Source organism: Lycium barbarum, chromosome 6 (genome assembly GCF_019175385.1).
Source record: "Lycium barbarum isolate Lr01 chromosome 6, ASM1917538v2, whole genome shotgun sequence".
Taxonomy (NCBI): domain Eukaryota; kingdom Viridiplantae; phylum Streptophyta; class Magnoliopsida; order Solanales; family Solanaceae; genus Lycium; species Lycium barbarum.
The window spans coordinates 123,311,471-123,335,846 of NC_083342.1; the positions used below are offsets into that span (position 1 = coordinate 123,311,471).

The 24,376-nt window shown below is 33.3% G+C and overlaps 2 protein-coding genes across 2 annotated transcripts; both read right to left on the reverse strand.

Annotated features, from left to right (window-relative positions):
- Window positions 1–666: 666 nt before the first annotated feature.
- Window positions 667–5,734, reverse strand: LOC132598531 (pectin acetylesterase 12). The gene is made up of 12 exons (XM_060311460.1): window positions 5,186–5,734; window positions 4,211–4,293; window positions 3,628–3,757; window positions 3,462–3,535; window positions 2,607–2,693; window positions 2,409–2,530; window positions 2,236–2,296; window positions 1,827–1,880; window positions 1,672–1,749; window positions 1,425–1,530; window positions 1,195–1,340; window positions 667–1,094 (listed from the first exon to the last, which is right to left on the reverse strand). The coding sequence occupies exons 1-12, from the start codon at window positions 5,397–5,399 to the stop codon at window positions 987–989; spliced, it is 1,263 nt and encodes a 420-aa protein (XP_060167443.1). The 5' UTR covers window positions 5,400–5,734; the 3' UTR covers window positions 667–986.
- A 13,167-nt stretch (window positions 5,735–18,901) lies between these two features.
- On the reverse strand, window positions 18,902–23,631 carry LOC132598532 (protein NRT1/ PTR FAMILY 4.5-like). The gene is made up of 6 exons (XM_060311461.1): window positions 23,337–23,631; window positions 23,167–23,254; window positions 22,852–23,069; window positions 21,440–21,859; window positions 20,713–20,837; window positions 18,902–20,227 (listed from the first exon to the last, which is right to left on the reverse strand). Exons 1-6 carry the CDS (start codon window positions 23,337–23,339, stop codon window positions 19,201–19,203), a joined length of 1,881 nt encoding a protein of 626 aa, XP_060167444.1. The 5' UTR covers window positions 23,340–23,631; the 3' UTR covers window positions 18,902–19,200.
- Window positions 23,632–24,376: the final 745 nt, after the last annotated feature.

Genomic DNA, 24,376 nt, shown 5'->3' on the forward strand with positions numbered 1-24,376 from the left:
TAAATGTATAATATGATATATAAGTACATAAGATTGACCCTGTAATACTTTTGTAAATATTTTCCTTCCCGGGATAATCTGGCTGCGTGCATATTGCTTTGACCGGCAATTAATCAAAATCTATCATACTTGTCTATGATTTCTTCCCCTTTCTTAGTAATCAAAAACCCGTGCTATAGGCTTGTGATTAATTCAATATCAAACTAATTTTTGTAAAGGAAGAACTTTTAATCACGATGGCTTCTAAACAGACTAACAGATCAATGACGTCAATAAGCATCTTGCAGATCCTTTTTGTGTAATAGGCTCTCATTACAGTAACTCCCAATAATTCATTGCAAAGTGAACACCCACATACGCGCAATATATCAACGATTATGCGAGAAAGTGCAAGACAAAAAGGCACCATTGCAATTGGGGGCTGATTGTTTTTTTGGTTTTGACAACATGAATCGGTGGCTTCTGCGATTAGTTTTTTTTAAAAAAAAAAACTAAATATTGTATTAAGTTAATTAGGAGGAGATATTAGTAATATAACTTTCAAACTAGGGGAGGGTATTAAGTTAATTAGGAGGAGATATTAGTAATATAACTTTCAAACTAAGGGATTTCATGCTTTAATATAATATAGATATTTATTTAGAAATAGGTGCTTCTGCAGAAATATGAAACAAACCACAATGTTGGCCCCAGTAAATGGATAGATAAAACTAGTTGTTCATAGAGGTTTTTTGTTTTACAATCCAATAAATCTGGGATGGATACATAAGATGAGAAATGGAAGACTCCTGTACTAACTGGCCCAATAAGGGACACAAGTGGAGTATTGCTGAACTAAATGCATTGGGAGCTAAATCACTTAAACTTTATTGTCTACAGTGAACTTCGTTACACATGTAAACCTTAAGCTAATTGCAAGGGGCATATGACTATCAAGATGATAACATATTTCTGCTACGTTGAGGAAAAGAATTTGATTGTATGGCTCACTTGAAGACCAAGTTATGACATGTTCTGTCACATGGATATGCACAGTCAATGGACTTGACAGCAGATCGATCGAAGTACCAATCTCCAACGGCAAGTGCAATCGGCTGCATATCATCCAAGTTCAAGTTATTATGATGCTTATATAAAATCTTTAGCATAATGAAAAAACAAAAAGAAAGATAGAAATGAAGCACTTAGGCGTACCTTGTTATTAATCATGGGGGAATTATCGGAGAACCATGTATCTTGCCTCTCAGATTGGCAGTGGGCAAAGCATGAGTTTATAAACAAACCATTTTGTCTTGAAGCAGCGAATCTTTTAATTGAATTAAGCATATGCATTCTAAAACCTGCTCAATTTGTATTTTACCAACATGTGAGTTCCTAGTCCCAAATTCTTGGGAATAAGGTTAACAAATTTGACTAGGCCATACCTTGCAAAAATTGAATCTGGGACCCTGAACATCTTTCATTATTTTGTGTACAGTCATGCCATACGCCATGCGGATCAGCTGTATGAGGAGCTAAGCTTTCCTGAAGCTGTATAAGTGCAAAAGAAAGAATTTCCATCACTATAAAAACAGTCAACAACTGTAGTGTGTATTGAACAGGAACTAATAAACCTCAAAGATACGTCTAAATATAGAATCACAGCAAAAATAGATGCACTTAATAACTTACCTGCCAGGAATCATAGGCAGCATTCAGTAGAAAAAGAGGAGTCCTGATGTTGCTGATCAAATTCTGTGGAAAGAAACACTGGAAAGCGAAAAGACAATTGAGAAAAACAAGAAGCTTTGGAGATGTCAAGAGAAAATTAATTGGAAGGGACTTACTGAGGTTGCATCTAGGTGGTTGGTGCAAGTTCTTGGTAGCGTCTTGTGAAGACCCTGTTACAAAAATTGCAATTTCCGCTGAGCAAGTTTTTAATAAAAGATAATGTACAACAGTGCATAAGAGTTTTCTTTTAACAGATAGTTCATTTAATGATCCATTTAGGTGGTAAAGAAATATTATTGTCGGGGAACAATTAGTAGCTATCTTGCTGAAATTGCTTTTCAAGAAAGACATTTCCAATTTATTCAAGGTTGCATAGTTGGGATGAGAAATGAAGCATCTGATACCATTTTATCCTTCTACTATAGTGAACAAATTCTTCAGATGTTTACGGCATTCCACAATTAAAACCAAAAGATGGTAACCCGAAGAAATTGACCAAATATAGAACATGACTTGGCACATTACCTGCAACTTAACCACACCTCCAAAGAAATTTCTGATGGAGCGCCCTCCAGAAACATCAATCCTGTAAAAAAAAAAGGCCATTATATCCATTCATTAATTAGCAAAAGAGTCGGCGCGCAGGCAGAACCTTTAGTTCAAGAAATACTTGAAGGGTATAAAGGATAGGAAATTACGCGTCCATAAATAATCCAGCATCACTCAGGCACTTCACTTTAGTATGTGGGAGCGAATTGCTAAAATCATCACAATGCATTATTGAAGCTAGACCACCAGCAGAACATCCAGAGAGAAGAGCCTAAAAAACAATTTTCTGATATTACAACATGAACAACGAAAGCAAATGAGATGAGAGGTGCACATTGTGATTCTACCTGCTTGGCATATCGCATTCCTTTTGACATTAACTCATCCATTGCAGCTTGATATATGCGCTTGCCTCTAAATTGCAACCCTGCAGCCTGGGGAAAAATGTCATTTAGTCATTTTTTAAGCATAGCGTTAGTCAGATAATAGCAGGAGCTACAACGAGGCTGTTATCAAGTTGGAACCATTTAGCTTAAGCTTATTTTCATCCTTCAATCAGGAGCTGTAAATGGTCCGGAATGCTTACACTGTTAATGGAAGCATTGCAATGCTTAGGTCTATCTACAATCAGAAACAGGTAGCACCTTGACAAAAGGCAAAAGTAGCTTTTTTGGCATATATATAAGTTGTTGAATCCCTTGGCATAAGATTTTTTTTCTTTTCGAATCCCCTTATTTGAATTCCTGGCTCTGCCACTAGACAAATACTAACATTGAGCTAAAAAGGAGAAGGGCTACTATCTTCTTTTCCTAACCTCCAGAAAATAAAAATAAAAAAAAGAGTTACCCCCGGGATTAGTCGGGGCTCAAAGAGACCCGGACACCCGGTGCTTAATCAAAAAAAAAAAAAAAAAAAGAGTTTACTTTTATACGTGTCAATTTCCTCCACTGCCTCTCTAAATCAAAAAGTGCAAGGAATAATATTACAAGAACATGAAGAATGTGAAGAAGCAAAAAGATAAAATAAAGCCAATATCAAAAAGTGCACAACAGTGTGGAATCATCATGGTTGTTGCAAATTGAAAAAGTAACATATTCCCGCTTTTATTTTTCTTTTCCACTCATTTACTTTTTCAGACCAACAGCACATTTGCATGATTAGTGAAAACTAAAAAGGAGAAATGGGCAAATGATCTGACATACCTTATCTTCACTATCCCCTGTAAATGACGCACCATCACAGTAACGAACTTTTACTCTATTCCAGTTGTAAAAATCTGCAAATGGAAAGGAAAAAAAACAGTAAGCTAATCTCCAAAATATGTTGATCTCGTAGAAGATATGGTGTCATATCATCAACTAAAAGGACCTGGATTTTCTTCAGCCTTGTTACTCAAAATCCCAGTAAAGGGAATCTGTTTTTCCATGTAATTCGATGATCCTCGCCTTGTTTTTTTGCGATATACACAACTTCTAACACTGTTACACCATCCTCCACCCTGCCACAAGAAGTCACTGAGCTTAGGATCTAAAGCAATAATAAACGCAATAACAAAGAGGGAAACTTTTCTTAAAAAGCTTCACGCTCACCATGTTACAAAAGAATACCAGAGAGGAAAAAAGTCAAATCTTATAATCATGTTAAAAGGCTGGCAATAATTACATAACGTTAACATCAAATACAAACTTGTCTCAACATTTATGTAAACAACAGGAGCACTCTGCTACTGACAAGAACGAGTGAACATACAAAAATTGGGAAAAGAAATAAGCAGTAACAAACATCACAAGAAACTGAAACTCAACCAGGTTAAAATAGTAAGTGGTAGCTTAATAAAGACACAATAAAAAGACATGCAATTCAAAAAGTTGACTGCTGAGACAATTAAAATAGCATTAAAAGATGAGGCTAAAACGGTGTAATTTAATCAATAAAGGAGTTATTAGTATACCTCCAATTGAACGAGCCAACTGTATGCCCCAGACCCATAACCTCTATGGATGTGGTAACCTGGTAGTGTTCCATCCAAACACACTGTACAAAAGGTAAAAAGAAGAAAGTCAAAAACAGCACAATCACTTTCCCAGAAATAATATTTTATTGCAAAACCTTATTCAGGCCAACTAAAACTAATAATTACAGCTGTCTAAGCTAATTAGCCACAGGGAGAAAGTTCAGCAAGTCTCTTTCATCAACCACTTGGCCTTATCATTGTCACACAGATAAGGCAGGATAAAACTTATTGACAAGAGTCAAGTTTTACTAATTTTGTATGTTGACAAGAGTCAATTTTGACTTATTATACATGTTCAATTGGACTAGATTAATCTACTTTTTATATAGATGTTCATAAACTACACAAAAAGTAACTATCAGTTACAATACTCCACATTTATTGACAGAGGGGTAAGTAAAAAGGTGAATTCACACACCAGTAACAAAACCAAAATTACAAGGGTAAAAAATAAAAGTAACAGCTGACAGAGATATCAAATCGCCCCTTATAGAAAATTCCAGTAGCTGAGTTTTAGATAAATTGGACTATCAAGAATCCCTGTAAAAAAAAAAATCTAATGCAAGATCTCTACTGGGTTGTTGCAAAATCATCAAATGGAAACTGAGATTCAATCCTATAGTCTAGGGGCGGATCTACGTGGGTGGCAGGGTGTTCGACTCGGTAAAAAATTAGTATATATAATATAGATTTTCTGTATTCATGTACATATATTAACTTTTGAACGCACTAAATAAATGCAAAGTGTTAGCTCTAATAGTCTAGGATGTTCAAAATTGTGTCCTGTGTCTTAGGTTCATCCCGGCTGACAACATTATTTTTAATATTTAGCTTTTATTGTTTTGTGAAATGAACTAAAGAACTTGAAAAAAAAAAACGATGAGAAAAACATTAGAAGAGAATGTAGCTAACCAGCTCCTCTAGCGGCAGCACCATGGATTATTGTAAGACCAACCATAAGAGGTGTTGGACTACCAGCTGCTGAAGTTTCATACACACTTTCCAAGAATGCCCCTTCAGTTTTATTGTAAAAGAATTCCTCAAATTCATAAGAATCTACTAATCTACTGTGCACAAGAAACCCAACTAAAACCATACTCCAGAACCACATGAATAGCTTCGCCATGGCTCTCACTTTCAAACTCTCTCTCTGGTGTCACACCACACAAATCTTGGGAAAGAGAGAGAGAGAGAGAGCAAGAAAGAATAAAGAAGAATGGAACTACTGATGGAGTATTTGTAAATGTAAAGGTTTTGCTTTTTTATTGGTGCTAATCTTTTGTCTTTATGACAATAATAATAATAACGGAAAACACGAACAAATGTAACAATTGTGTCTCTCGGACAAAGATTTTCAGGGTCTTAGTTTAAAAAGGAATTGTATGGGGGTAGAGGGTGGCGTAAGAGGGAGGAGGCGTTAAATTCAAGAAACAAATATTTATGTAGTAAATATTAGGGAAATGGACTCCACGAAGTGAAGAATTGGAAGTGTCAAATATAGAGATTGTATGTATGTATTATACTCCCTCCGTTCACTTTTACTTATTCATCATTCTAAAAATATATTTTCACTTTTATCACTTTTAACACATCAAAAAAAGATAATTTATTTTTTTCTATTTTACCCATAGTATTAATTACTCACTTCAAATTATTTTTCAATTCCAATAAAAATATGCATCAATTAAAATGGATACATTGGTAAATTATGCACTTCATTTATTATTTCTTAAACATCTTAAAAAGTCCAAAATGAACAAGTAAAAGTGAACGGAGGGAGTATTCACTTACCATTATAGCGTGCATTTAAATGCTTCATTAAACTGGAAATTAAATATAAGTAAAAAATATGCAAAGGTTATTTCGATACCAAAAGTAGTGAAGGTGTCACCACACATAGAATCTTAACAAAAGTATGGCAAATACTAGACTGCAATTTGATGGCGGAAAAGATTATATTGCAATTTGCATATTGTTGATTTGTTGTGATGGGCAAAAATTTGGGTGACACTTTCCAACTAGACCATGTTTGGTTCAGCTGCTAAACCAAAATAACTTGTATTGATTTAAAATAAAACAAGATTGATTAAATCCGTATAAATTAGAAATAAACTTATTATCGAGAATAAAAAAGCACTTGATACACTTCCGAAAAAGGTGAAAATGTTAGATAAATTACTATGAAGTCTTAGTACATGAATGGCTATTAATTAATCATCTTTTATTTGTACGAATAGCATCAAATTAAATTCTACAGTTGTGCAATGTTGCGTACATATACGATCGAATAATTTTTAGGGAAACGGTGCAAATATACCTCTCAATTTTGCGATTTAGAGCATATATATCCCAGTTATAAAAGTAATGTAAATATACCTCTGTCGTTATAAAATGATGCAAATAGTATATTTGCTAACAATTTTTTTTTTAATCATTTAGTTTATTTTTTTTAATTAAAAAAATACCACGTGGTTTTTAAAAAAAGTCTAACCGTTTTTTTAATAGACATATTTTTCTAAAGTCACAATAAAAAAAAAAAATCCTAGTGGGTCGGGTCTGGTTCGTTTCAAAAAATGGATAATTTTTTTTTTTAAGTCACCAAGAAAAAAGTTACCATGTGGCGTTAGAAAAATATGTCTACTCAATAAAATGAGTAGACTTTTTTTAAAAGCCACATGGCATTTTTTAAAATTGAAAGATAAGTTAAATGATTTTTTTTTAAAATTATGTTAGCGAAAAAAGTATATTTGCACTATTTGTGTTAGGGCAGAGATATGTTTGCACTATTTTGTAGCGGCAAGGGTATATATACAACACTTTTTAACAGGAGTATATCTTCTCTAAATCGCAAAGTTAAGGGGTATATTTGCACCTTTGTCCTAATTTTTATGTTCACTTGCATAATCTAGCGCCTATTAGTATCTTAGGAAGGTTCATTTACCTTACAAGGAATGTGGACCATTATGGATAAATAATTAATTAAATTTACTTCGTATCTCGTTAGCATAATTAAATTTCAAGATATATAATGTGAAATTGAAAAGTTATGATCATCTACTAAGCAGCAAGAAGGTCAGTTCAATGTATGACAAGGCATTAGTACATCGGTGCATAATCAATAAATATAGAGAGGAGGTTGTAGAGGACGCGGATTAGAGTATAAAGTTAGTAGGTAGTAGAGCGTTGTCTCATGTATCCTTTTATACTAGTAGGCATGGTGTTATCTTTATAGTTTTCTGCTCTTCGGTCGGTGGTGGAGCCACATGTATTCGTTGACACCCCTTTGCCAAAAAATTACACTATGTAAATACGTAAAAATAATTTTTTATGTATATATACTATGTATTGAACCCCCTTAATTTTGTCGTATATTTACTTTTTTATATCTTGACACCCCTTAATATAAATCCTAGTTCTGCCATTGCGTTCGGTTATCTGTTACTATCTACTGTCTCTTATTCTTCGTTTATCGTATTAGTTTGTTGCAATTACTGTTACTTTTCTTCATAATGTTTATCTATGGCATTTTGTCATGGGTTTTTTTACTTTCGTCAATTCTTATCTGACCTCTTTTTCATGTATTTTTCTTGAGCCGGGGGTCTTTCGGAAACAACCTATCTACCTCCCAAAGTAGAGGTAAGGTCTTCGTACTTCTACCCTTTCCAGAATCCACTTGTGAAATTATGCTGGGTATGTTGTTGTTTTATAGACTACAAAAATTACACTGAAAGCATTCATACTATGATTTAAAATCTTATGTGAAAATAAATATAGATCACCTACTAAACGTTTATCAAGCCAAACACGCCCAACAACAGTACATGGAAACCAAAGAGCGCGTGTTATCCACTAATCCTACTCTGATAGTTGAAGACAGCTATCTGGGGAAAGATACGCACCTTTGGATTGATGGTCTGATCAAATAATGGCCGTTGATTTAACTGATATTTAATAAAATTGGTCCCATGACGGTGTTTGTCTGTTCTTATTATGGTCAAATAAATGTGCGGTGACCGGGTTCTACGGAGACCGGTGATCGCGCCAAATTTTTCTGTTTTTCAATTTTCCTCTTCTTTTGTTTTATTAATATATAACTATTAAATAAATTGATTTTCCCTTTTCTGCGTGACAATCGGTTGTTATGATTGATGTAACTACAGTTGCTACACTAGACAGCAACGAATAGAAATTTAACTAGTCTCAAATTTTCATGGCAAACTGTATCTACTGTGGGTTGTTATGTTTGATTTTGCTGCATTAATCACTATTTTAGTATTTTGCATGTACGGAACGAATAAAAGCTTAGCATGGCTACTTGTCATAGTAAACTTTATTTCAATAAACATATTGGTGTGTATGTATTTCAACTTCAAGTGAAAGATATGCACTCACAATTTTTCAAATTTTACAAAGAAAAATTTCGACTTTAACTAAAAGCCAATTTTTACGTTTCTTCTTCAAAATTTGAAAACTTAATCTAACATATGACTTTCACTATAGTTCAACTTGACATTTTAAAGCCTATATATGCAACGAAAAAGAGAATGCAATAGTCTAGGGGCCCGTTTGGCCATAATAATTAATCACTTTTTGCCGGAATTTTTTTTCACTTTTCTCCGGAATCAGTGTTTGGCCATGAAAATTCCAAACACAACTTGAAGTTGTATTCCGGAATTTGAAAAACAAGAAAAACTTATTTTTCAAAATTTTCACTTTTTTCACAACTAAAACAACTATATTTCAACAAAAAAATACAATTCAAAAAACTATGGTCAACCATAACTCCAACTCCAAAATTCCAAAAAAGGTGAAAAAGTTTTTGATTTCTATGGCCCTACTAAATTTTATTACATATTAAAAGTGACTTTTATTTCAGTTATATTGTCATTCGTAGTCTTTGCCTTTATCATAATTCCATCTTATGCACGTAGTTAATCTTCAGTTAGTTGGACTTCACAAAATCAATCCAATCTTATACTGGACCAGCAGACCGTATAAGTTAAAGCATTGTAAAATTACATCAAATTTAGTATAAGTCTACCTAATTGAAGTTACATCTTTTCTTTTTTCAAATGAAACTGTCAAAAGACACAGAATTGGTCACTTTTGTCAATTACTTTAAGAACAAAGAGAGATCCAAAAAATTAGAAAAGATAAAGTGGTAGAAGGAGATTTACGCAAAGGAAATTCTAAAGGGAACATTATGGGCCATAAGACAATTGCTATTATACTTTATAAAATATTTAAAGACAATATAACAGCTTGCAATAGTATCAGGATTATTCTGTCATACCCCTTGGTCATCCTTCAGTTGTGTAACAGGCTGCTTGAGTTTCTTATGTTTGATAACTGAGTCGAAGTACCTAGAGTTGTCATCCCCCAACTTTATCCATGTAGCTTTAGCCCTTCGTTGAAGGAATAATTCTGCTAGGAAGGAGCTCTGCCTGAACTTCAAATACTTCTCTCTTTTTACTTGCTATAGAATGCTACAGTGTGGTCCTCGGCCAACAACAATTATAATCACTAGCCAAATATATAAAAAAAAATATACACTAATTATGTATAAAATATGTAATTACTAATTATGTATTAAATATGTAATTATACATTAATATACAAAATATATGTATATTCCGGCTATTATTTTGGTGAGCTGACTATGCCGTGTAAAAATTCCAAACATAAGATTAAATATTTAATATGGATTTAAAAGTAGGCGATCCAAAAGTAACCTTCAATTATAAAGTTTGTAAGAAAACTGAAAAGGTACAAAAATAGGACAATCCATCTCAATTTGTTTGTTTAATATGAACACCTTGCAATAAGATGGCCAGCTAGTGGAACATGTGAAAAAGACGTACACATCTGAGGTCTAAGAGATGGGTGGGTGTTTTCTGTATCTACATTTTGTGACAAATGCTTCTCTCATGGGGTTCCATCTGCTAAAGTTAATCTCATCTAAGACTCCACATTAATTGTCAGAAGCTGATAATCGAAGGAAATTATTTTAATGAAAAAGAGTTGTCTTTTCATTAGAGAAAGAACAATAACAAGTAGAGATCCATACGCAACTCTCTATATATCGTGGCCCAAAAATGTCTTCTTTCGAGTTTTCTAATATTTGCATATCCTCCCAAGTATTTATTATTGAGTCTGCGTGATGGATTTGAGTTTGCAACTCTAAAAGTTTAGTACTCCCTCCGTCTCAATTTATATGATACTCTTTCTGTTTTAGTCAATCTCGGAAAAAATGACATTCTTTTATATTTAGTTATAATTTAACTCTAAAATTTTCAATTTACCCTCAATGAAATAATTTCTAACCACAAAATTTTCCTTGACTTGTTTTAGAGAATAAAATTCAAAAGACTTCTTTTATTTCTTAAATTTCGTGCTCAGTCAAACACTTTCAGATAAATCGTTACGAAGGGAGTATGTAATCCTTTTTTGTTTGATAAGTAACGTAGTTTAAGAGCATAGATATATATAGTGCACTGAGGGTATAAATGATGGGATGGGTTAGGGATGGAGAGTGGCAATCAACCTAAAATGACATGTGTTAGACTTGTTTTCCCCATTCTCACCAGGAAGGAGATTTTTTAAATTTTTATGAAATTTATTTTTTGAAATATTTTGATCAATCAAATATGAGAAAATTAGAAATTTCCTCCATACCGCACACCCTACATCACATGAAATTTTCATTTTTTGACATAAATCGGCAAGATACGAAAAGAGACAAAGGAAGTTCATTTTTCCTTCATAGCAATATAGCATCATCTTCATAGCAATATAGCATCATCTCTTGTTTAATGTGTTGCTAGGGATTTCGAAAATCACGTCCCGTGTGAGACACTGGATAAATTAGAAACACCCTCTTGAATTAAGATTGATTAGGCACGAATACTATAAAATTAAGGGTACATAATGTGTACTTATAACAAAATATATTATATATTGGAAATTTCTCCATATTCGTCTTAGATTTGACCTCGGCACCTTTCTCCCACAAAAAAAAAAAAAAAACTAATTCTATTATAACTATCTTTAGGGGTGTGATGAATATTTGGGAGTATTCATGCCGACAATTAGAAATGAAAAACTCATGATGAATTAATAGAAGACAAAAAGGCATATGAATTATGAAGGTCTATTATGGGGTCTGAGGAACTCCCCATAGGTGGCTTTTTCCATTACGTAATTCATGGTTGATAGAATATAAATTCTTTTCCCTTTCCTGGACTAGAGTGCTTACAAAGTTTTGAACTGTGTACCACCTTTATTCGTATTTCTACTTTCTAGTGACTTACTCCCCTTGATTAATCTGCCTCCTATATACTTTTCACAACTAATGGTGGAAATCCTTATTCCTAGACTCAATCAGACAATTGCGAAACTAGAAAGGTGGAGGTCAATTTTACGGATGATATTCCTGGTAAAAGAGTATATTACAGTAAGTCATAAAATTAAATTATGTAATGAAAATCATGAGAAATTTACAGTTAAGTTATTATAGTAGAAAAAAAAAGCCCAAATAACTTCTATCACGTCATCAACACAGTTAAATGTAGCTTCCATACATATATCTTACGCCTGCTAATTATGAATTCAACTTTCAGACTTTAAAAGAATGTAAGAAATGGGAGAAAATATTAGGTAAGTGATAGCACGTGAGTTGGGAGTAATCGTGTTGATGACATGCATAGCAACGAATATTTGGAATTGATTTTCTTTTATGTGGAAGCTTAATTAATTGTAATTTCTGATAATTTTATGCGAAATATAGGGATAGTCCCCCCTTATTCTAACCTTCTTGATACCTCAGCTTCTTCTTTTAATCAAGATATATATTTGATACAAGCGACGAGAGTTTCATGAATGTCATCTTCACAATGGTAATTAATAATAGCACATGACTTATATAGCGGGAAAAAATAGAAAAAATGTAATAACGTGATGCTCGTGACTCTTTTGACATTTGAATCTAAACATATATGCTACCCGTTCCGACGATTTCTTTTTCTCGTCGGGTTATTAAACCTTTACCTATTGACAACACGTAACGAAAAATGGAGTTAATTCCCTAGATGGTCACTCAAGTTTGAACAATTGTCTATAAATATAATTTTTGTTTCTTTTAGGACATTAAAATCAATCAACTGTCCATATTTTCATCAAAATATACTAAACACCTCAAAAGCCTTCTTCTCTCCTAGTTGACATGTCATGTCATTAAAGCTTATTTTCTTACTAATAAACCTATTTAACTCACCATTTAACCAAACTCACGTCTTATACCCGATCAAACATGACCCAATTAAAGTATTTTAATATATAGATTAAGTTTTAAAATCAAAATTTAATTTGAGTTACTTTAGGGATTTAGTTTAATATATTGCTAGATATTAACATGACAAGTTGGAATATCTATATCTTAGCATGAAATAGACTAAGAATATATTATATTTCATATAAGACTAGTAAAATAATAGTTCAAAATAAAATATAAGCGTAATAATATAATATTTTAAAATAAATATTATAGTAATGAAAATTTTATACCTTCTGCATGAGAAATAAAAAGAAAACATAATGGTATGGCAATGAAAATATTAAAAATTACACACCGTATATTAGGATACATAACTCAAAAGACAAAGAAAAATTAGATTAAAATTAGATTTTGTATAAATGCTCCAGTTCATTCTTTTGAGTTTTGATAGTTAATCTAGTCAATTTACGGTGTAAGATAAATACTGATCTATTTTTTCTATAAGGGTTAAATATAGATTAAGAAATATTAGAAAATTAACAAATTCAAAAGAGAAAAAGGAAATAGAAAAAAAGAACAACATTTAAATTGAGACCAAAAGGGTAATTTCAAATATCTTAAGGTCTTTAGCAACTCATTATTTAATGTCGACTATTAACCATCAAAATAAGTATTTCCAAGAATCACTAGATGATATTGGTGTCGCGTAAAATGATGAAATAGCAAATCCGTCAACTTGAAGTTAGAAATGCGGAGAAGTATGATTTTGTAAAACTTAAACTTATATGCCGCTTTTTAAATCGGGTCATGTTTGATCGGGTAACACAAGGATTTGGTCAAATGGATTTGATGAATTAAATAGGTTTGTAATTTAAAAATATGGGATTTAATATATGGGATGCCAACTAGGAAAGAAGGAAGGTTTTGAGGTACTTAGTTTATTTTGAGAAAATCAAAATAGTTGAGTGACTTTGTTGTTCAAAAAAAAAAAAAAGGTGAAATTTGCAGGTCCAAACAATTATTAAAAGATGCCTTATTGGAAACAGGAGGAAAGACTATCCTAATAACCGCTATCCTAAGGAAATTAGGCAGCTGAGATTTCGAAATCAAAGATGCAGAATTAGCAAACAACAGCTGTTGCATTAAATGCTAATCAACATGTGATCAACCATGAAAATGGATCAATGAGACCAACAAATGAACATGATTTGATTTATCAGGTATCCTTAAATGTGGTGGTTGATCACATGAAATTTGGGATAGAATTAATTAAAAGATGGAGAAGCCTCAAGTCTCATCACATAAAGTGTTAATTAAATAGCGGGGAACACACGTGAGGTTTTGGTCCCAGACATCACATGTACAATTGCACCTCAGTCGCTTGTCAGGAAGAGTTTATGTTTGAACTTTTAGGTGTGCTAGTTTCTTGTTCAATTCAAGATTATTTTGTATCTTCCTAATTAGTAATTTATTTTAATTTCAAGGCGTGCTACAGATGCGGATGGAGTATATGAACAATGCGTTCAACTAATCCAAGTTTTTAACAGAGTATATAGTGTTATATAATTTTAAAAGTCCAATGGATTTAGTGACAAGAATTTAAAACTTAAATTCGTGGAATTTACATTATGAACCCACCTCGTTATTCGATTTCCATGTACAATTCAAGCATTAATTATATGTTCGGTTGTCGGTGCTTACGTTCTTTATGCACTGTTGCAGGGCTCTAGGGAGGAGTTTACGGCCAAAACATATTGTTGATGTTAAATGGAAGTGGCTGTGGTAATGAGTACGCTATATTCTTAAAGTTAGAAAGATCATTTATTGATTTACTTTCAAATGTGCTGTGAATCACTTTCTGTCACAATCTCTATAACCTTGGCAGAAATAAATAAGAAGAAAAAAAAATATCTAATATACGAATATCTAGTTAGTATATGAATATAGTTCAAGTTGAAACAACCGCAGTACTAGTTGATGCCCTTATATATATATATATATATATTTGTATATATATATACTAGTAAATTTGACTGCGCTTTGCGCGATGAGATTAACAATATGATTCTTTTTCTAAAGCCAAAATATTTTAAAATAACACTATTGATGCAGTCACATTTTTTAGATAATAAATGGTTAAGCGAAAATATTTGTTAGGCCACTTTTTTTTCATAAAATTCTGCACATTTCTAATTAAGAAGGGAATAGTTGTAAACACTTAATTTTAGTCCTCCCATCTCAAATATTTTCTTGATCATCTCTATAGTAAATATCTACAAAAACTTGTGTTTTCAAAATTTTAGGAATATAATAAAGAAAAAGCACCAGCAGAAAAGGAAATTCATCTAGATATACCTCTTATTAAAAAGTGGTGCACATATATCCCTGACGTTACACAAGTGGTGCAAAATATTCTTTTTGCTATAAAAGTAACAAAATGATATTTATAAAAATATTTCTCAAAGAAAGGAAGAAATAAATATTTAGATGTAATCTCCGACCCAGATTAGTCATTCTTCTCCCACAACTACCTTAAAAACCATATGTCTTGCCAAGACAGCAATATGTTTCATATTCACAAAATGCATAATAATATAGACTTTGATCTTAGGTCCATAGAGAATTAAACTGGAAAAAAAAATTTAAAACTAATGAACGTTTACAAAGAAACTTTACAACTAAACTGCCCAGACAACATTTGAAATGTGAATTATCTTAAAACATAAAACACTCAAGAAACTTTTGATAATTAAACTGGTTTTATGAAATAAATTGCAGAATGTTATTAAAATCATGTCTCCGCAAATATTTATGAAATCAAAATTAAATTCATAGTTAGGTGAGCAAGAAACTCTGTATACGGATCTCAAAAAAATCTGTTACAAACTTGAAATTGATTAGCATGTGTGAGTATTTTAATACTAACAAAGAAATGCAGACAGTTATAAATACTTGTTATCACTTAAACTTACTAGACTCTCGTGCACTTCTATCAAAAGTTGAAACAAATGAAAAATTAAAACTTTTAAAATTCCAATCAACAAAATAATAAGTAGTAATGTCAACCCGGAAGAACAAAATTTTGAAACACGAGCATGAGAATGAAAGCGCCAAAAGTCAAGCACGCAGACTTGGATAACAAAGGAAAACATTAAACAGTAATAGAAATAATGGACGGTTAAAACGGATGAATACAGACGTAACAAAATGATCATGTAATGGCTGCTTCAGTTATTTTATATTAAAACGTTACAAAAGATAGCATTTGTTCCAAAATATTAATTACCCAAAACATAGTCATCTTCATTTTTTTAATGCCTGCAGCATGCTCTATAACGTATAGTAACGGCTGGAACGTACCATAACACACCCATTTATGACACTATTTCTTTCATTAATTAATGTGTGAATATTTTATTAGAAATATAATGTAAGAAGATAAAAAATGACAAAAAAATCAATACAAATTTTAGCCTAAGAGAGGTCGCCTCACTTCTCTATTGCCTTCAATTATATAAAGGAACAACAAAGCAAAAACATGAAAATCTAATTATTACGTGAATAAGCATATATTCTTATACAAGAGAAAATAGAGAAATATCAAGACATCTTCCGGAGCGGTAATAAAATAAATAAGAATACATAAAAAGCGTGGCGGTACCCCCACGGTAACTGCAGAAGCCTAGCCATCTTTTCCGCCATCACAAGCAGCATCATGCACCGTTGGGTGATGTGAGTGATTGACATTGGTTAAAGGCTCAAAGAGTCCCCTAAGAACTTTATCTATTTCTTTCCCTTCATGCACTTTAAAATCCAATCCTTCACATGTGTCTGAGCAAATAAGTCCAAAGAGAAAAGGAAAAAAAAGAAATTCTATGCTAAGATGTTAGCGCACAAACAAAATACCATGAGATATACGTAAAAATTTATCAAAGGCTCTTCTGCAATTAACATGCAGTGGACTTCCAATTGTACTCACTCTAGATAGAGACAGAGAGTTTATATGGACGACCATTTGACCATTTTCTTGGCAACCGAATTTCCTTTTGGCAAAAGAACAGAGACATCGTATAAGGGAAATGAATCATGTGGTTGCTTGTAATCCTCTTGAGCGACTCAAATACTTCATTTATAACATTGTAACGTACAACGAAGACTTACAGTAGTAACATTAATTGGAAGAAAAATTGAAGAGGAGTTAGGAATTGTAACTGAAATGTTTCTTTAACTGCTTGTTTGTGTAATAGCCGTGTCCTTTTAAGTTTTTTGTAGTATGAACCAAAGCTTCAAGAAGAGTGGCCAAAATCCAACGATCTCAGCAGTTAAAATATCAAAAGCAATTTGACAAATATCTACATATTCATACTCCTGTCATCCAGTATCCCATAGAAAGTGGGAGGGAAAAGATGATAAGAAGAGCAAGGTAGATCATTTTATTTTTAGGGAGAGCCAGGCCTAATTTTTTTTTCCTCCAACAGAGAGGCGTAATATGTGATGATATAGGTTAAACGGCGGAAGGGTTAAATATTACCAAGAAGCGTGACTGACAATTCAAAATACAAACTGAAAGAGAATTAAGTAGACATGCCTTTTGGATTTTTTATTTTATTTATAGAGCAATTAAATAAGAGGGTAAAAGGCAAAATTCTAAGAAAATAGATAAATATTAATGCTGGCTTTTTAGATGTGCCACCTAGGCGGGCCTAGTGCCCTGCTTTATATATATATACATGTCCATAGTGCCTAAAGCAGTACATTGAGAAAAACTTTATTATATGTCTCACACGACGGATATTAGTTGTGTGATACGTTTTTGTTGTCTCACAAATTGGTGGACCCAAACCTTACACTTTTAGGTTCACAAACTTTTGGTCCACTAATTTGTGAGACAAAAAAGAAGTTTCACACAACCAGTATCAGTTGTGTGAGATATAAAATAAAAAAATTCATACATTGGATAGTTTTCGGGATAATGCATACGATGTACTAGATCAATGTTTTACCTCAGCACGGTGAAGTCTATGCAAGTAAGAAATTTGATGATCTCAGTAATGGGATATTACTGGCCTAATTCAAGTTCCTTTTAGGCGTCCAAAACTCAAACTAACCATTCCTAATAACCATGTATCGTACGAAGAATTTTTAATTATGGGGAACTTAAGAGAGTTATACATTACACTTTTTTTTGTTTTAACGGTTCCCTAATAATTAATTTAGCTCTTTGGCAACGTCTTCACAATTTGGTATGTTATTTTTCTCATCCTGATCGCTGATGACCGTACTGGCTATTTTAGTGCTTAATTGTAAGAACTTAGACGAATCACCAGCCCCTAATAATTTTAAACCTCTGTTCTTTTTTATAAGCTTTTCCAGGTAGGTGCAAACATGTAATTGTGGGATTCTTGCGGTGAATTATATATGGTGCGTACTACATTAATGACCTTGTTTGGTTTTCAGCAGAAAGTGAATAAATTAATGACGACTCGCTGTTTTTGTCGTGCAGGGATTTTGTTTCAAATTTGCAAAGGGAATTGATTCTCTAATCTAGGGGAACTATCACGTGAAATGTTTACTTCATTTAACATTTCCATAAACTCTTTCTTTGTTTAGTCCTTAATTACTTTAATCGCAGTATTATTCATTTAGCTGGTTCTACGCTATTTTCCAGACAGTTGTACTTGACATAATTACACTATGTTTAAACTGCAAAACAACCCCTTCCCCCAGACAGACCAAATCTTGACATGTGAAGTTAATTAATATATTACAAGAATACTTGTGTAATGTTTGAAAAAGTTTTTTTCCCCTAAAAGAAAATGGGTTCTTAATTCAACTTTTTTTTGCTCTATATTTAGTGGGCTCGGTCTTATTGACTTGCTCTTGCTGGGCTAAATGGAGGCCTATTAAAGTGTAGCAAACATAAAAAAGCTACACAGTAATGCCAGAAAGTCTTGTTTAGATGCTAACACATAACAACATCTAATACCTAATGATCAAATTGAGAGGTCTGAACACGTGTTAATTGTTGTCACTGGGAGATGAAAACATGGACAATGGAGTAAAACGTCAACCATTACAGTCCACATAAATATTTTTGGGCCTACTCTTACCCTGTTTAACAGTCATACATCTCGAAATCCGTTTGACTCATGATATAATGGACAAATAACTCTGATCAGATGTTTTTGTCTTCTTTCACAGAACTTTCAATATCAAACGTCGATACAGCTTGCAGTTCATGACTTCTATCGCACATACATTTGTAGGATAATAACTCTATTAACCGGCTATCTTCGTCTCAACTGTAACTATTTTTTTGTAGAATAAACAAGAATGGAAAATCAAGAGATGAAACATTCTTTAATCTACACTTTCAGCTTTGTAATTTTATTACATAAAACGTACATCATGGTAAATTTTCTCAATCGTGTAGGCATGAAATTACAAAGGTAAACAGTAAACACTAGTCAGAAAACTTAATACGAAAAATCATGTAGAGGCCTGAAAATACACCAAATCAGACTTAAAAATGATTCCCAAAAAAAAAAAAAAAACACACACACACATTATGATTAAGAACCCATACGAGTAGCAACCAATTTTGTCGTGTGACTGATGAATATACGATTTGTTTTATTCTAGTTAATTTTTCTTTTTAATATCTCCTATTCTCCTGCATGTTCAGTCCACAATGCTTGCTTTGTTCATTTACTTTAGGCACTGCTGAAGTATTTTCATTAGCTTCCTCAGTTGGCCTATTGGATGATTCTTCAATTTTAGGCATTCTTGATGCGCTGTCACTGGGCTTCAGCAATGGCACCCTACTCACAGAGACTGATCTGGACAAGCTGATGGAATCACCTGTATTGGGCTTGGGCTCCACAATCTCATCCGTTTTGTACTTGTACCAAGAGGCCCAATAAAGGTAGTTCAGAAAGTTGAGCCCACTAAGAATTGCCAAGAACCAATAGAAGAGATGCAAATTATTCTGGTCCAAGTCTAAGCCCACCAACCATCCTTTCTTGCTTGGTGCTCTTCTTTTAGTGATTGAATTGATAATGTCTACAAGTACACTACTCAAGAAATAGCCCAAAGAGATTGAAATCCATGTAAATGAAGTGGATAAAGACCTCATTCCAGCCGGTGCTTCCTTGTAGAAAAATTCAAGTAAGCCCACTAAGGTAAACATGTCAGCTATTCCAAAAATAGCATATTGAAATCCTAGCCAAGCTAAATGAATAGGCTTCAATGGATCTTTCAATGAATGGTGTTTCCTTTTGATCTCAACTAGGGCAGCCACAGCCATGGACATGATCGAGAGGACTAGCCCGACCCCAACGCGTTGGAGTTGAGTGATCCCCGAGGGATGTTTGGTGATTTTTCGTGCAAAGGGCACGAAGAAAAAGTCATAAATTGGGATGAGAATACACATGAAGATTAGTGGGATCGCGGGTACTGAGGGTGCTGGTACCTCGAACTTTTTTATGAAACGGTTCATTCGATAGCCTTGTGCAACGGAGAATGTTTGGAGTTGGGCCATACATGTGTTCATTATAATGGTACTAGCAATGATAGGTAACATTCTTGTTAGTACTTTCACTTCTTCAACTTGGGTCACAGTGCAAACTGTCCATGCTGTGGGCTCAACTGTTTTAGGATGGATTGCAGCTTTGTCTAAGAACCTGCTTCACAATATAGCAAGTTAGCAACAGTTAAATATACGTACACACATTCATAAACAGAAGTTCGAAAGACATTATATATATTGGTTACTTGGTATTACCATTTACCAGGGTGTTCTAGAGGATATATAATTAATCTTATCTAATTAGAATGATAACGAAAATAAAAAGAAAAATATGAACTGTCACAAACAAAAAAGGAAAAAGGAAAACGAACGCATAATTGGAAGATCTAGTGTAGTGTATGAAACTTTTTAAAAAATGCAAACTTTGCTTCATGGAAGAAATTAATTACTACACATCTTTAGAGGTGCACCTAAAAAGCATTATTGCAGTGGGTTCCCTTTCTCATCTTCCCTCTTGCTTTTATTTAAACCAAGTACCATAAATTGTAGACGAATTAATTAGCAATAAATAAGAAAACACTTGCAAGAATGAAAATGCTGTCTTTTCTAAGTATTCATCAGAGAATTAAGTAACATCACCTGAATTGTTTTGTATGGGCAAGTTTTGGCTGTGATGAGTCTGATTCTTTCTCATTAATCTCATACAACTCGTCTCTGTTTTCTGGTATTTTCAGCTTTCGATTATTGATTGCCACAAAGATAACCTGAAAAAAGAAACCTGAATTTTGCTTAAAAGTACAAACTGTTTCTTTTTCTTTTCTGTTTCATTTTACATACATTAATTAGATAATTATTTACAACTCAATTTATAATAACAGACAAACTTCAATATCCATCTACTGTAGGCGACATAATTAGTTGCGAATAAAAGAATATATTTCAAATAATCGTTCTTAATTTATTTATTTTGTTTTGTTTTTTGTTTTAGCCGTGAAATCTACTCGCTTGACAAATTTGAATTTGAGCCGCAGGGGTGAAGCTATAGTTCCGTTTATGGGTTCGGCATAATCCAATAACTTCAGTTCAAACTCAAACCCTGTATTTGTATTAAAAATCCACCAATGTGTATAAATAATTTATTCAAAATCCAATAAGCTGTATTATTTAGAATCTGGAGTCCATAATTCAAATTCTAGCTCTGTCTCTGCATATAGGCCTAGTAAGGAGAGTTAGCACTCCTTACCAAGAGGAATTCTCTATCGTAGGGCTTGATTCTGAAATTTTTGATTAAGAATGAAGTGATATAAATTTGTCAAACTTTATTTTAAATTGCATAAACACAAAGAAGAAGAGGAGAATATTAAACCTGGAAAATTCTAGTGAGTGGGCTGCCAGCAGGAACTTGAAGGCGAAAGAAAGGCTTTCCAAAGGCAAAGACAATGAAACCAAGCGTGGCACCAACCAAACTTATAAGAAAACCTTTCCACCAAGCTTTAACAGTGCTAACATATACTACAAATGTCACTCCAAATGCTCCACCAATCACAGAACTAAGCAACACCAAATTGAAGTATCTTCCAAGAGCCTTAGCTTCCTTTGGATCCTTCTGATCAAATTGGTCAGCACCCAATGCTGGCAAAGCTCCCTTAACTCCACCACTCCCCAATGCAAAGCAACAAAGTGATGCATAGAAGAATATAGCTTTCCCTCCTGATATGCAGTTTGGTTCCAAACATACTGGTTGTAAGCTCTTATAATGAGCTTGAATTGTTATCAAGGCAAATGCCTGCAGTAATCATCATCACCATAAAGTATTATAGTCAATTTAGAGTCTTCTCGGTGTTTGATACAACAAAAGTCATTTTTCATAAAAAGAATTTTTTTTTCTAGTGTTTGACTGATGAGTGAAACTAATTTTCAAAATTTATATATATTGAAGATTAATACTAATAAATTAGCAAATTGGGTACTCCTATTATTTTTATGAGATATTTAAGCATCCATCCAGTTGGCCATAGATGGTTTCAGACGAGGTAGGGGTAGGCCGAAGAAGTATTGGGGAGAGGTAATTAGACACGACATGGCGCAATTACAGCTTACCGAGGACATGACCTTAGATAGGAGAGTTTGGAGGACCCAAATTAGGGTAGAAGGCTAGTAGATAGTCTCGTTATCCGTTCTTATTAGTAGTCGCAGTATCGCAATATAATTTCTTGTGCTCCGACTTATGCTATTATCTGATATTTCCTGTGCTTTGATTATCCTGTGGTATCTGTGTCGCTTGCATTAGTTTATTTTATATTATTTCATTTCCATATCGCTTTGAACCTCTTAGCCTTATCTGACTTTTTTTATGCTTATATGCTTTTCTTGAGCCGAGGGTCTTTCGGAAACAGCCGTCCTACCTTGGTAGGAGTAAGGTTTGCGTACACTCTACCCTCCCCAGACCCCACGATGTGGGATTTCACTGGGTTGTTGTTGTTGTTGTTGATTTAAGTATCACAGATTGATAATGTCTAACAGTTGGTTGAAGCAAGTAATACAAAATCAAGAGTTACGATAGTTGTAAGCAAAATATTTTTGCCCATAAGGAAGGGAAGCATTTTTCCTCTTTATTTGATAACGTTTTTTTGATAACCAAACACCAAAAAATTATGACTAGCTTCCTCATAAAATATTCTAATTTACTGAAAAAATGACATTTTTCACATGGCATAACATAATAGTTTTGTCTTCTTAAAGAATGTGGATATAGATGCTAATTAATATTTAACTTACGAGAAGTTCGAAGGGTCCAAAAATTAGGACAGTGTGGTATCTGTTGATGTAAGTATCAGAAATGAAGCCACCAAGAATGGAGAGCAAGAAGGTTGAGCCCATCAAGTTGGTGAGAGTATTTGCTGAGCCAGTGAGGTCAAAACCCATCACAAAACTGAAATACAACCCAAAACTCACCATGATTGCAATAAACCCCATGTTTTCTAATCCCATCAAACCTACAGAAAAATTGACAAATATTCAAATAAATCCAGCTTACACACGTTATTAACAAGTTACGTTCTTATACATAGCTATAACTGTAATTTTTCTTACCATAGATGAAGGAGGTAGCTCTAAATCCACCTTTTCCTTTACTTTTGCTTGAAGTCACAGAATTATACTCTGTGCTTTTACCCTCCTCCTAATAGCACACAAAACAAATTAATTAGAAACAACAAAACTAATTGGCAGTAATTTAGTGGTTTTTTTTTACTTTAACTTACCATGGCTGCGGAGAGTTGAGAGGATTGGCAATAAAGACCAAAGTAATTTCTAAGACTTTGGTCTGACAAGATGAAGATTTAGAACTATATATAATGCGAAGAATATAAAGTAGCAAAAGGGTTAGAGTGGAAACGTTGCATGTAACGTTCATGGCATAAAATTTATCGCTTTCTTGTTGTGAGAGCTGGGCGTACGTCACTTTCTTTCACTTTGTCCTTGTTTCACCCAAAGTGCTCATGATTAAGATGTAGCTGGCACCTAATTAAGTTGGGAATTATAACTTCACACAAGTGACACAATGGCCATTAATACATTTTACTACATAATTATATGTGTGTTGGGGGCACTTTACTAAAGTATAACTTATTTTAGTACCTAAACTTATAATTCCCTCATTTTAGCCAAACACTTCTTGTTTTCTCAGTTGAAATGTATCTTTATCTTTCTTTTTTTGGGTGTGATTTAGGGGTTGGCTTATGGTTACCAAAAATTTGGGGCTACTTTTCTTTTGTTTCTTTAGCCAATTGCATGACGAACAAATAAATTGTTGAATAGATTTGAAGGAGTCCGGAGCCTAAAGGGTATAAAAATACACGGTATTTATCAAAAGGAGATAACAAAAAATTTATATACCAAAAGGGGTATATCGTGGGCTGATCCACGATATACCCCAAAAAAAATTTCAGCTGTCAGTCGCAAATCAACGAAAAATTAAAAAAAAAAAAAAATTGTATAACATGGACTGATCCACGTTATACAATATATATTGTATAACGTGGAGCAGCCCACGTTATACAAAAATATTTTGTATAACGTGGGCTGCTCCACGTTATGCAATATATATTGTATAACGTGGTGATGTCCACGTTATACATTCATATATTTGTGAAATGTACTGTGCATTGTAATTCCACCACAAATATTTTGTATAACGTGATGTCCAAGTTTTATGGTAATTCACTTTCAAAGCTCACTCACGGTAATTACATATATTGGAGCTTTGTATTTGAGAATTCACTTTCAAAGTTTTATGGTAATT

Coding starts and splice junctions, on each gene's coding strand:
- LOC132598531 (XM_060311460.1), bottom strand. CDS start 5,399: ATGGCGAAGCTATTCATGTGGTTCTGGAGTATGGTTTTAGTTGGGTTT. Junction 3,758..4,210: donor GTTGGCTCGTTCAATTGGAG/GTATACTAATAA, acceptor TTCTTGTGGCAG/GGTGGAGGATGGTGTAACAG. Junction 2,297..2,408: donor GCTGGATTATTTATGGACGC/GTAATTTCCTAT, acceptor TTTTTTTTACAG/GATTGATGTTTCTGGAGGGC.
- LOC132598532 (XM_060311461.1), bottom strand. Junction 21,860..22,851: donor TTGGACCCTTCGAACTTCTC/GTAAGTTAAATA, acceptor TGATTACTGCAG/GCATTTGCCTTGATAACAAT. Junction 20,838..21,439: donor CACTCACTAGAATTTTCCAG/GTTTAATATTCT, acceptor TTCTTTTTTCAG/GTTATCTTTGTGGCAATCAA.